The sequence below is a fragment of the Sciurus vulgaris genome (genome assembly GCF_902686455.1).
Source record: "Sciurus vulgaris genome assembly, chromosome: 3".
NCBI classification, from domain to species: Eukaryota; Metazoa; Chordata; class Mammalia; order Rodentia; family Sciuridae; genus Sciurus; species Sciurus vulgaris.
This window is the reverse complement of record NC_136463.1, coordinates 37530549-37543754: the sequence shown is the minus strand read 5'-3', so window position 1 is coordinate 37543754 and position 13206 is coordinate 37530549. Positions and strand designations below refer to the sequence as shown.

At 36.6% G+C, this 13206-nt stretch overlaps 1 protein-coding gene across 7 annotated transcripts in view; it reads right to left on the bottom strand.

Moving 5' to 3' along the window:
- Nucleotides 1-1450: 1450 nt before the first annotated feature.
- Nucleotides 1451-13206, bottom strand: part of GGNBP2 (gametogenetin binding protein 2) — a 34237-nt gene continuing 22481 nt past the window's right edge. For 3 of the 7 annotated variants that reach the window (XM_079131380.1, XM_079131384.1, XM_079131386.1), the window contains 8 exons: nt 11354-11563; nt 10117-10291; nt 8538-8732; nt 5767-5914; nt 4489-4614; nt 4259-4407; nt 3037-3285; nt 1451-2094 (listed from right to left, as the gene is read on the bottom strand). In XM_079131380.1, the coding sequence (XP_078987506.1) occupies nt 1891-2094; nt 3037-3285; nt 4259-4407; nt 4489-4614; nt 5767-5914; nt 8538-8732; nt 10117-10291; nt 11354-11563 (1456 nt within the window). In that variant the 3' untranslated portion in view covers nt 1451-1890. The remainder of the gene's footprint in view (nt 2095-3036; nt 3286-4258; nt 4408-4488; nt 4615-5766; nt 5915-8537; nt 8733-10116; nt 10292-11353; nt 11564-13206) is intronic. The other 4 variants (XM_079131381.1, XM_079131385.1, XM_079131382.1 and 1 more) reach the window with 3 other exon arrangements.

Genomic DNA, 13206 nt, shown 5'->3' with positions numbered 1-13206 from the left:
CACGATGTATACCACAGATTACAGCAAGAGCTAATTGTGCTGACTGCTTACTGTGGCAAATTTTTAAAGCACTTTAAATATATTAACTAATTCTACAAAACCACCCTAGTAAATAGTACACACACACCCACTGCTGGGGATCAAAGCCAGGGCCTCATGCATACTCTGAGCTACATACACCTGCATCCACTATCATTTATTTTTATTTATTTTGCAGTGCTGGAGATCAAACCTAGGATTTCACACATGCTATTGAAGCATTCCACCTCAGAGCTACATCCCCAGCCAGTAAATGCCCTTTTTAATGCCTTGCCACGTGGCTGGGGTTAGTTACAGGTGCACCACATCTGTCTTCCATGTCTTTATTTTTGGGGGTGATGATGTTTGGTGGTACTGGGGATTAAACCCAAGTGCTTTACTCCTGAGCCACATCCCCAGCCCTTTTTTTTTTTTCCCCAGAAAGATTCTAAGTTGCTGAGAGTGGCATGAAACGTGGATACCCCTGCCTCATCCTCCTGAGTCAGGATTACAAGCTTGCACCACTGTGCCCAGGCATTACCTTCATTTTACAGATATGTATATGGATAGGAAAAGGGCCAAGGCATGATACAGTCTTAGGCCAGGGATGTGCTCCTAAGCTGTTTTCTCCATTCCCCCTTCCTGAGTTGTTGGTTTTGTTTGAAGTACTTTGCTCTCTGCTCACTCAGGGTATTCCACCAAATTTCTGAAAACTACTTCATTTCTGCATTCTTTATACAGTTATTCATTCAAAGAAAAAGGGTTTCTGGGGCCCAGGGTGTATTTCAGTGATAGAGAACTTGCCAAGCATGCACGAGGCCCCAGGTTTGATCCCTGGTACTGCAAAAGAAAAAGACCTTTGAATATGAATTCAACTAACACTCATTTGTCTATTCTGTTTCTGGGCCCAAGGACAAAGATTAAAGCAAAACCAGCCATTGCTTTTAGGAATCTCAAAAGAACACCTGACTATAATGGTGGTAGAGAGGGGATAGGACTCAGAGTCAAGTGTATATAGCCTTCTGATCCCAGTCACACATGTTGAGTAATTATTTATTAGATAACCCTTAACTGAAATTGTCAAGTTTTTTTTCTTTCTTTCTTTTAGGTCAATAAGAACCTCTGAATTTAAGAGGTGTTTTCTGTTACCTCTTAGAGAACTTTAAATAATAGTAATTAAAGTCTCATGACAAAGTAAGATGCTAGCCAATATTTAAAGGTATTGCAGCAAATTTATTCTTTTAGAACAAAAGACTAGAAACTGCTTTTCTCAGTTGCCAACTCTGATCAAGGGAAAATTTTGTCTTCAACAATCTGTATCTCTATCCTCAAATGCACTTCATCCTTTCCACATCAACACTGGTCAAGTACCAAGTACAAGTGGCAAGTACTAAAGTACTGCCACACAGTAAGTAGAAACATGTACACCAAATTCTACTATGCATATTAATAAATATTCTTTATTTTAAATTTTGCACATTGCGCTTTAACATTACATCCAAACATTTCGCAAGTGGATGTCTACTTTGTAAAACCATATATTCAGCTCATTGTCATTTCTGTACAGAAGTATAAGTACAACATTACTTTTTGCCACTAAGTTGCTTTAGTAAGTCTCACAGGAAGAGAAACATTTAATGAAAAGAGATGGCTTAAATCATATGGCAGGCCTGCGCAGCCACGAAACTAAGGACACAAGCCTGAAGAAAGAACAAACTAATGAAGTTACCTCCACCGTCTCCCAAAACAAGAAAGAATCACATTGATTTAAGATAAAATTTTGCCGTAAGTCACTAAATTAAGTTTTTTTGAAAGAGAAGGCGCAGTAGTCATCTTGAGTGTTTCATTGAAAGACAGAGCTATTTTATTTATTTAATTTGCTCCAGCCGTTGTCAACCAGCCACTACAAATGGGCCTCTTGTGGTCATTTAAGCGGCAGTATTTGTTAAATTTCTCCTTCAGATGCTGTCGGTATTGTTCTCTATTGCTGTAGAAAGACTGGTTATTAGCCATAAATGACTGTATTTCATCTTGTGAGATAAAGATTTCCTCATCTGAAGTACATTCAGACTCATCCTGCAAATTAAAGCAGTAGTTAATACCATGACTTTAAGAATGCAAAATGCTATGATGATAAACTAGAAGGACAGCTAAAAATTAAAGCAGCTTAGCTTTTCTGTTTCAGTTCAGTCACACAAATTCTTTAATTGGGATGTTTACAAAATAAGCATCATGTCCTTCCGTCTTAGAAAGTAATAAATGAGAATAAAATCCAACTCTTATTAGGTTTGAAACCCTGAATCTACAATTTATCCTAGATGCTTATCCTAGACACCACAGGTGTCTGCCTTTGAAGAAAAAAAAAAAAAGACTAATTAGAAATGGTTACAACTAGTTAACCAAATAGGAATCAAACTTCCCATGCATATGGGACACCTCAATACCCTCGCCCCCATCACTTAGGATCTGGTATAATTCATCTAAAGTCTCAGGAGTTAATATCAATTATAAAGGTTTTTCTAAGCTCAGCTCTGCTTTTATATCACATAACACCTAAAGGAAGTAAACTAGAATGCAAGTTCTAGTTTAGATTCTATTTTCTCTTCTGGTCTAGAAGGGTAGCTACCAAAAATTGCCACTCAGGTAAAATTTGCTTATAAAACTCTTTAAGGAGGCAGATTCCTAGACTAAATGCTAACTCTATTCTGTTCTTCCAAGCAGTCTCTCCAAACTTTGAGATGAAGGGAAAAAAATGTGTTCTACAGCAGTTATATAAATCACGAATGGAAGAAGTAAAGTCACAAAAGAATACTGAAATATTACCCTACTTTTTTTTTTTTTTTTTTGCGGTGCTGGGGATTGAATCCAGGGCCATGTGCTTGCGAGGCAGGCACTCTACCAACTGAGCTATATCCCCAGCCCACTACCCTACATTTTTAAAAAGCCTCTCCCTACTCCCCACCTGTAACCCTGAAATACTATCCCCTCATCCACAATAAGGCATAATGCACTACTTACAAGGAGTTCAACTAGGCTCTTGGCACCTTTTCCGGAATCAGGACCAAACAACATTTCTGTGGGTTCTGCAAACTGTGGTACATTTTTCCTATGCTCAAACCAAGGCAGTGGCTGCCCACCCTTTTCAGCACTGCAACAGCTTTCAGGATGTGCATCTTTGGTCTTGTCGCGGTGAAACACTGTGTGCACGGTATTTCCTGAGGTCTCTCGATTACCTGGATCTGTAATACAGCTTCCAAGCTTTTGGATCTGAAACCACAAGAAAAGATTTCCCAGGTGAAAAGGCAGGGAATAGTAGCAAATATTCTTTGAAGAAAAACAAAAACAAAAAGAATGACCTGATGGGGTGTTAAATCTTTAGAAAGAAAACTCAGTAACGGCAGTAGCTGGCATTTACTAAACACAGCATAACTTAGATGCTATGCTAATCTGCCACATAATCTCATCTCATCTTCCTAGAACCTAATATGAAAGAGACTATCACACAATTTTACGAACTGGAAAACTAAACACATTGCTCAAGACTACAAAGCTATTAAGTGAAAAAGTATTATGAAGAGAATGAACTGGGTTTCTAATTTGTAGACTCCTGGGCAAATATCCCCCCACCCCACTCCCACCCTCTGCCCTTACATACACACAAACAACCACAAGATGAGCAAACAATGGAAGTGCATGAAATACTCATCCTAAGGGGAAAAAAAAAAAACAAATCCTATACTCAGCCATAAAGAAAAATGAAATTATGGCATATGCGAGTAAATGGACAGAACTGGAGATAATCATGCTAAGTGAAATAAGCCAATCCCAAAAAACCAAAGGCTGAATGTTCTCTCTGATATGCAGATGCTACCACACAATAAGGTGGTGGGGTAGGGAAGAATAGAAGTACTCTGGATTAGACGAAAGGGAATAAAGGGAAGGGAGGTGGGATGGGAACAGGAAAGAGTAGAATGAATCATACATAACTTTCCTATGTTCATATATGAATACATGATCAGTGAAACTCCACATCATGTATAACCACAAGAATGGCAAGTTATACTCCTTGTATGTATAACATGTCAGACTACATTCTACTGTCATGTATAACTAAAAAGAATAAAAAATTTAAAAGAATAACAAAAACAACAAATCCTAGCAGATAAGCTATACATATACTTCAAGGAAAATAGGTTTTTCTCAACAGCAGAGGTTTAAAATTGCAATTTATGACACTTACATGTTCATCACATTTCAACATCTTGCTTTTCTTTTTCTTCTTTTTATTTTTTCCTTTTGTGTTGTTCTCTTCAGAATTTGCCCAACATTCAACACAACTATCACCATCATCTTCTTTGTCTTCACAGTGATGAACACAGGAATCATCACCTGCAAAAATCAATAATCATTCTTACTTATGGTCTTAAGTCAGCTATGTAGAAATAATTGGGAAGATTAATCTGAACCTACCATGTTCATCATGATTACAAATGCCTTCAGTGCAGGCAACATCTGACCCCTCCCGGGAACCTGTTTCACTCCCCTCCATGCTAGATGAATATCCACAATCACTACCATTACAGTGTGGAGATATGCCTGAGAAAAAAAACCAGGTGAGAGTTACAATTAATATACCAGGATTTATTTTAGGACAAGGAACCAGAGAAGATCTTCAAAATTGGTGGTTTATTGAAAATGAGTGAATAATGTAAATATGATTAGGGATTTACAGCTTTTTGCTTTTGTCAAACAGTAACAAAGAACAAAAAATATTAAGTATCTGACTAAAGTATATGCTTTTAGCAAGACTATAAAGCAATTTTTTTTTTTTTTTTTTTAAATTTTGAAATAGGGTCTCTTTAAGTTGCTTAGGGCCTTGCTAAGTTGCTGAGGCTAGCCCCAAACTTGCAATCCTCCTGCCTCAGCCTCCCAAGCAGCTGGGATTACAGGTCTGCACCATCATGCTCGACTATAAAGCAATTTTTAAATTCTAGATCCCCAGATCTCTTAAAAAGTTCTCACATTTAGGGCCGGGACTGTAGGTCAGTTGTAGGGAGCTTGCATACCACATGTGAGGCACTGGATTCCATCCTCAGCACCACATAAAAATAAATAAATAAAATACAGGTATTGTGTCCATCTACAACAAAAAATGTTTTTAAAAATGTTCTTACATTTAAAAATATTTTTTGGTGGTACTAGGGATTGAACCCAGGAATATTCTACACCAAGTTACATCCCTAGTCCTTTTTATTTTTATTTTGAACCAGTGGCCCAGACTGGCAGTGAACTTGTGATGCTCCTGACTCAGCCTCCCAAGTAGCTGGGAATATAAGCGTGTGCACCAGCACATCCAGCAAGCTCTTCTATTTAAAAGAAAGAACAGGTGTACAACCAAAGAAACAAAAGTTGTACCCCATTTGTGTACAATGAATCAAAATTAAAAATAAGTAAATAAATAAAAGAAAGAAAGAAAAAAAGAAAGAACAGGCTCAGTTAATTTTTTTGAGGGGGTGGGGGTAGGAGAGCTACCAGAGGCGCTCAGCTGCTAAGCCACATCCTTAGACCCTTTTTATATTTTATTTTGAGACAAGGTCTCACTGAGTTGTTAAGAACCTCACTAAGTTGCCTAGACTGGCCTTGAATTTTCGATCCTCCTGCCTCAGCCTCCCAAGTCGCTGGGATTACAGGCATGTGCCACTGTGTCTGGCAAGAGAGTTAAATTTTAAAAATAAATTATTTACTTACCTTTTTTTATTTTAGGGGACCCCAAAAGATTGCCACTGCTAGGACAGGTACATGATGTATTTTCGTTGGTAACAATTACTTCTACACAACTATTGCCATCTTCGGTACTGCCACAGGCTTTGCAGCTATTTTCTATGAAGTCTGTTTCCTTTAAGGATGAATATTAAGAGCCAGTAAAAAGATTAATTTCCATAATGGCCACATATCAATTTTTACTAATTAGGATCTACAAAGTTACCAATTGAAAAGATTTTTCTCATGAAAAATCATCAAGCCAGTGAACCATCAGAGAGTAAGTTGAGTTAATAGTATCAAATACATTTAGGATAGCAGCTATCTCAAAGTGTGGTCTACTGACCCCCAGGGCAGTTTCCTAGGTCAAAACTATTTTTATTATTAATACTCAGATGTTATTTGCCTTTTTCACTGTATTCACACTTATATTGATATACAAAAGCATTGATGCCTTAGCACAAATAAAGCAGTGGTTTACTAAAAAATATACTAAAAGTCATCATATTCTTCATTTGCCATGCACTTGCAGCAAAAATAAATAAAAGATATTTCACTTATGATTGAGGTTTGAGCCCAGGACCTACTACATGCTAGGCAAGAGCTCCAAAATTGAGCTAAATCCAAGTCATCTTTTAAATTCTGAGACAGGATCTCACTAAGTTGCTAAGATAGACCTTGAATTTTGGATCCTCAACGTTCTGAGTAGCTGGAATTACAGGCATGTGCTGCCACACCACCTTATGAATGTCTCTGATGGAAGTAGTAAAAATACTCATTTTATTAGATATCAACTATGAACAGAGGTCTTTTATATACTTTACGTAACAGATGGAAAGTATATTTAAAGCACTTATGTTGTACACCGAAGTACAATGCCTGACTCAAAGAAAGGTACTTGTGCAACTGAGCTGCAAGCTGAACTAGTTGCTTTTCCTGGAACCTCAGTTTCACTTGAAAGAATGAGAGAACTATGGCTATTCAGATTTGGATATTTAGCAGGCATTTCCTTGAAAATAAAAAGAAGTCTGTTCCTTCAAGGAGAACAATGGAGGATGTATGGTTGACAATGATAAATTTCAGACTTTTGAAACAACAGTCAGAATTTTAAAAATCCGCATACAATGTTGCAAACTTGAAGCTTCCTAATATACAGGATGTGACTTCTCTTTTTTTCTCTTTTGAGATGGGGGTCTCACCATGTTTCCTAGGATAGCCTCAAACTTCTGGGCTTCCATGATCTTGAGTCTTGGAGGCTTCCAAGTAGCTAGGGCTACAGATGTGCACCCCACACAGCTATACTACTTAGACTTATCTAATGAGACCAGTGATTTTAATATATGTGATTATCTAACATTATGTAATGAACTGTCAGTATCTGGATGATCTGTATAATTCAGTGAACCAGTATCTTTCAAATGAATTCCAATGCATATTACATGCATGAGTAAAAGATCTCTTCAAAGTGTAATACAGTCCAAAGTATTTTAATTTAACAGAGTATGAGGGCTGGGATGTAGCTCAGTGATAAGGCACTTGCTGAGCATGCACAAGGTTCAATTCCTTGCAGCACACAAAAAAATAAAAGGATATAAAAAGGTCATTCATAAAATGTCCAATTCCACATTACAACTAATCTTTCAGAAACTAAAACTTATTGAAGTATCAAAGAATATATGCAACTATATGAAAAAGCTTATAGTAAAATAATCCTCCCATTTCTTATCATATACATATATGTCTGAGACCAGACTTGATATACATGCTTCCAACCAGGCTAACAACAGAAACCAAGTGAATGCAGAAGCAGATACAACAACCTAACTGATCCTTTTTAAGTCAGACATTAAAGATATTTGCAAAAATGTAAAAATAAGAATATTCTTTTTTTCCCCAAATAGTTATTTTTAAAAAAAAAATGTCAAATGATTAACATATAATGGGCTTATGGTTTTTCTGTTGTACTGGGCATTGAACCCAGGGGTACTCTACCACTGGGCTACATTTCCAGCACCTCTTTTAAATTTTTACTTTATTTAGAGACAATGTCTCAATAAGTTGCCCAGGCTGGCCTCAAACTTGTGGTCCTCCTGCCTCAGCCTCTCTAGACACTGGGATTACAAGTGTGTACTACTGCCTCAGCAAGGCTAATGATTTTTAAATGAATAAATAACTTAATATTTGTTTTACTTTCTGATACAGTAAGTATTGTTAAATATTTTTTTAAAACCTCATTGCACAACTTAATTTTTAAGACTATAAAGGGATCCTGTAACCAAAAAGTTGAGAATTGCTCTAGGTCATGCACAGAACTAACATTCCACATTTACTTTGATATAACAGCACACTAAAGTCAGGTAAAGAGATAACTATTCAACATTGTACAAAACAAATGCATGACATTAAAAATTTGGCTTACACAGAAAAAGCCAGCACACCATCTGCAGGAGCTCACATCTGGAAAATCACAGTAAAAATGCCCAAATCTAGCCAGGTGCACTGGCATACATCTGTAATCCCTGTGACTTGGGAAGCTGAGGCAGGAGGATCACAAGTTTGAGGCCAGCCTCAGCAACTTAGCAACACCCTGTCTCAAAATAAAAAATACAAAGGACTGGGGACATAGCTCCGTGGTAAAGTGCTCCTAGGTTCAATGCCCAGTATCAAAAAATTTTAAAATGCCCAAATCTAGCAAAAAACGATACTTTTTATCCAAAGCAATAGCTATACACTTATGAGTTGGTACTAAGGAATACTACCTTCTCTTGGCTTACTTCCTTTTCATCTGCTGTTTGTAAAGGAGTAGGAATATCACATACACACTTATTTTTTCGTCTATTCTTCCGTTTTTGGCGTTTCTTTTCTTGCTTGAGTTCTCTTACTCGTTCCTCTTCTGAAAATTCCTCACAGAGTTGTTCCAAACGGCTAATACCCTGTACTTTTTCCACAGTCATCTGTTATAAAAACAATTTTGAGAATAAATATTGGTCATAACTTTATTTTTCCATGGAAATTCTTGTTTGTTAAATTTAAATGATATCACACATACCCAGCTGATATTTCATGCTGCAATTTTACCAGTTTTCATAAAGAATCTTAAGCTTTAGTATCTTCCTTTTTCCCTTTTGCAGTGCTAGGGATCAAACCCAGGACCTTGCGCTTGTAATAGTATCTTAAATGATGACAGTCTTAAAAATCCATTCAGAAAGCCAATATACAACTAATCCCTCTGGGGAAGTTATACTTACATATACTCCTATTCGAAACCAGCAATAGACTACTTTTTAATTTTAGAATTTGAACAATGCAGAATGAAGAGTAATTCTTTACACGAAGTATTTAGCCTGATTAGATGATCTAATCTCTTATGATACAAGACAGACAAAGAGAAAAAGAACTAAAAATCTGTTCCACAAAAATTAGTATAAATCTCAAAACTCTCCAGAACAGGGTGCTTAAAGTTCATGGGCTTGTGGAAATGTTTCCATTTCTTTCTCACAAGGAACTGGCAACCCACTTAAAAAGTTACAACCATGCCTTGCTACATACAAAGTATTTACTAGCCAAGTATGTATACTGTATGAAAAATATTATCAAATCACAAGTACTAAATCCAACAGTAGCATTGAAGAGAGCCTTAAGTATATTTCTAAAAATATGTTTTTGTGTGTGGTGCTGGGGATCAAACTCAGGGCCCTGTGCATGCCAAGCAAATAGTCCACCAATGAACTATATGAACTATACCCACAGTCCCTTGAAGTTGTTCTTACATCATGGCAGGCATATCCTATTTACTTCAAACTACTGGAAATCAGACAAACTGGAACTCATTTCTAATTTTGTTGCTTACTTTTTGTTGTTCTTAACTTTTCATTAGTTATGTTTCACAGTAGCATCTTTTTAATCAGCAATTTCAGTTTTTAACTCTAAGAAAGTTCAAAAACCAAGGCTGGTGAAGTAATGGGATGAAAAAAATAAAGAAAAATCCAAAAACTTCTAAATTCCAGTTCCCTAGGGCCCTTCTCCATTCAAAGTCAAGCAAGTTCGGCAGTGGATTACAGCTCTCTGAGGCACTGATGGATTACATTAAGGGTCAGTTCAGTAACTTCATTAAGCACTCTTGGACATGGAAGCAGTCTACTTTTCCTTTATTTTATTGGTACTGAGGATTGAAAACCCAGGAGCACTTAACCACTGAGTCACATCCCAGGCCTTTTTAATATTTTATTTAGCGACAGGGTCTCATTAAGTTGCTGAAGGTGGTTCTGAACTTGCAATTCCCCCATCTCAGCTTCTTGAGTTGCTGGGATTATGGGAATGACATCCTACTGTTCTTACCTCAAAGCTTTTGCGTAAAGCATCAACACCAAGATAGAAAAGCATCTGCCATGTCTGCTCTTCTGCCCGTAATTTCTGCCAGATTCGATGCAGTCTTTCATAAAGATGAATTCCCAAGCAAGTCAGAACTTCTTCTTGAGCTATATCTATTGTCTTAGCATGCCTTTCTCTTCGTCTATAAAGGAGAATAAATTACATTAACTCCTAACACCCTTAACTAAAATAGTAAAAGATGAATAACACACCCTTCAAGTTCAGGTTTTAAATACCATCTACTATCAAATAATGAGATAGTTATACATTTATACTCAATTAATATATATAAATACACAAAAGCATGCATGTATGTAACCAATGAGAAATACATATACAAGTAGAACATAATCCTAATATTGCTAAAAATAGTAATTCAGGAACTGGCTCTAAAGAGATGGGTTTCAGGGCACAGAGAAGTCATGTAAGTGTCTACTTCATAGACATGACAATTCCTTTCACGTTCCAATTGTAGCAAAAAATGCCTGTTGTTTGTTTATTCGTTCAGTTGGTTTTGAGGAAGAATAGAGAAAGGCAATGCCAAAGTGATTCAATCATGGGCAAAAGCCCTCTAGATTAATCTTAATAGAAGTGGTCATAGCACTAGTGATGAAAGAGGTCTCTGAATTCTAAAATGCCTAGTCAAAAGTAGGCACTCAGATGAGGTTTCATAAACCACAGATACAAACCACACAAAGGGTTTGATTTATGCTATGAACAAGTTTTTCTGATTTTATTATCACAACAAAGCCAGATATGACATGTTAGGTTCTTATATAAATTAATAGTAATATAAAATACACAGTTCATGAATTACATTCAATAAAGCATTCCTTCAACCCCTGCTGCAAAGATCCTACTTCTATGCAAAAACCACCATTATGAATAAAATCTAAACATGATAATGCATGGATGAAGAAAAAATCCTTCTAATCATTTTCAAGTGAAAATGATAATTTATTTATAATGATAGCAAAAACAAGGGCAGGGAGCGCCTGCCTCCCTTCCCTTCAAGCAAGGAGCAGAGGACTAAATCACACACCACAGTTTTTCCATATTTTCACTCAATTAATAAAGCACAATCAATATAGGCATACTTTAATTTAAACATACATCATATGTACTGAGGCAGAAGGTGAGAGAAATAAACTTAGTAATAAAATGAAGCAAAGCGCTAGATAGCCCATTCTAGCAAACTACATACTCATACCCTCCTGCGAACTCTGGCTCGGCACGACCCAAAAGATGTGCAATGAAGTCTGTTTCACAGCAAACATGTATGTGTCGCTCATGTGGACAACACCGCAAGCCTTCATAAAGTGCAGCACAGTAGCCCTTTTCTTTGCTGCAATCAAGCTCACCAATAAGGATATTGTATGCTCGAAGGACTTTATTTTTGCAATCAGTACAAAACCTGTTGAAAAGAAAAATCTTGAAATTAAGAAATGGCTGTGCAATTATTTCATGCAGCATATGACAGTATACTAGATAATGGCACTCCCCTCCCATATAAAGCATTTTTTTAAAAGCCTCCATACACACATTAAAAACATACATATGGCTGAGCACACTGGCACATGCCTGTAGTCCCAACTACTCAGAGGCTGACAGGAAGATCATTTGAGTCCAGGAGTTCTAGGCCAGCCTGGGCAACATAGCAAGATCCCATCCCAAAAACCAAACAAACAAAACAAAACAAAAACATATATATGTAAGATAAACACAAATTTGGGATTACATGAATATAGCTAGATTGTTATTTGGAAGTGATTTTTAAAGTACAGAAGTACATAGCCTAAAAGAATGAGGCAAATATAAACTTATTATTTCATAAAATACATGCCCAGAATTTATTAGTTACCAAGGGGCTAGCATATCGTTCTTTCAAGGGCTATTTGTACAGATCAGAAATAAAACAACAGAGGCAACAAACCAATGACTCTTAGCTAAGTTCTCTCTCCTTCCCATTTCTTAAAATAATTAGTATCTTCAGTCAGTAAACTTTGATATAAATTTTTATAACAACATTTTAGCACATCAGTAGCTATGCATTTGGAGGTAAGGCTAGGGATGGAGAGAAGAATGACAAAGTGTTACAGGCATTTTAAAATTTACTTATAATTTCTAAAATGTCAAATTATTTCTTCCAAAAATGTATATATCTCAATACACAGACATAATATAGACAACATATACACAGAAATGTGGTTTAAACTTAAGTGTATATAATGTGGCAAAGTACAGAAGAGTTTATGTCAAGTTAGAGGAAAAAGAATATTTCACATTTATCAATCAGAAAGAACAACAGAGCCTGGTTTCTTCATCTTTGAATTCCTGAAACAAGTAAGAACTTGGTTTAGTGAAAAAACCAGGCTCACAATATTACTAACTGGCTAACATCAGCTGTGATAGAACTAGGAAATTTTGATCTCTTCGACTTAAATTCATCTCCCAAGTGAACTGAGCAACTCCCATGACTTTAGCTAACATGTCTACAATGACTCAAGACTCTATAGCACTGTTCAAGTTTCTGTTCTGTCCTAAAGGTCAGAACTCTACTGAAAACACTGAGATAACACAGATGGGAAATATTGTTCATTCTGCATTCTCTCTTGATCCCTCTGAAAAGTCAACCAGTCTGGAAACCTCAGGTAATTCTAAATTCTCCCCAAGTCCCCCAATGAAGGGTGGAGTCAATTAGTATTAATTCTGTCTTTTTTACATCTCTTGAAGGTCCCTTCTTTTCAATTCTCTTGGCCCTGGTTTTAAAAGTTTAACAAGAAAGAAACCATGAAATAAAAAATACAAAAAAATAAACATAAAAAGTTTAACTGGCTTCCTTGATTCCACTCCTCCTAGTGCTAATGCATTTCTCACACCAAAATATTTATAGAACAGTTTTGTCTCTCAGTTTGAAAATAATGCTCTGAATTCCTATTATTCCTGTTTTGTTGTGTGTGTGTGTGTGTGTGTTTTTTTTTTGGGGGGGGGTGGTGGTGGTGGTGGTGATGGGGGTTGAACCCAGAGGTGCTTTATCACAGAGCCACATCCCCAGTC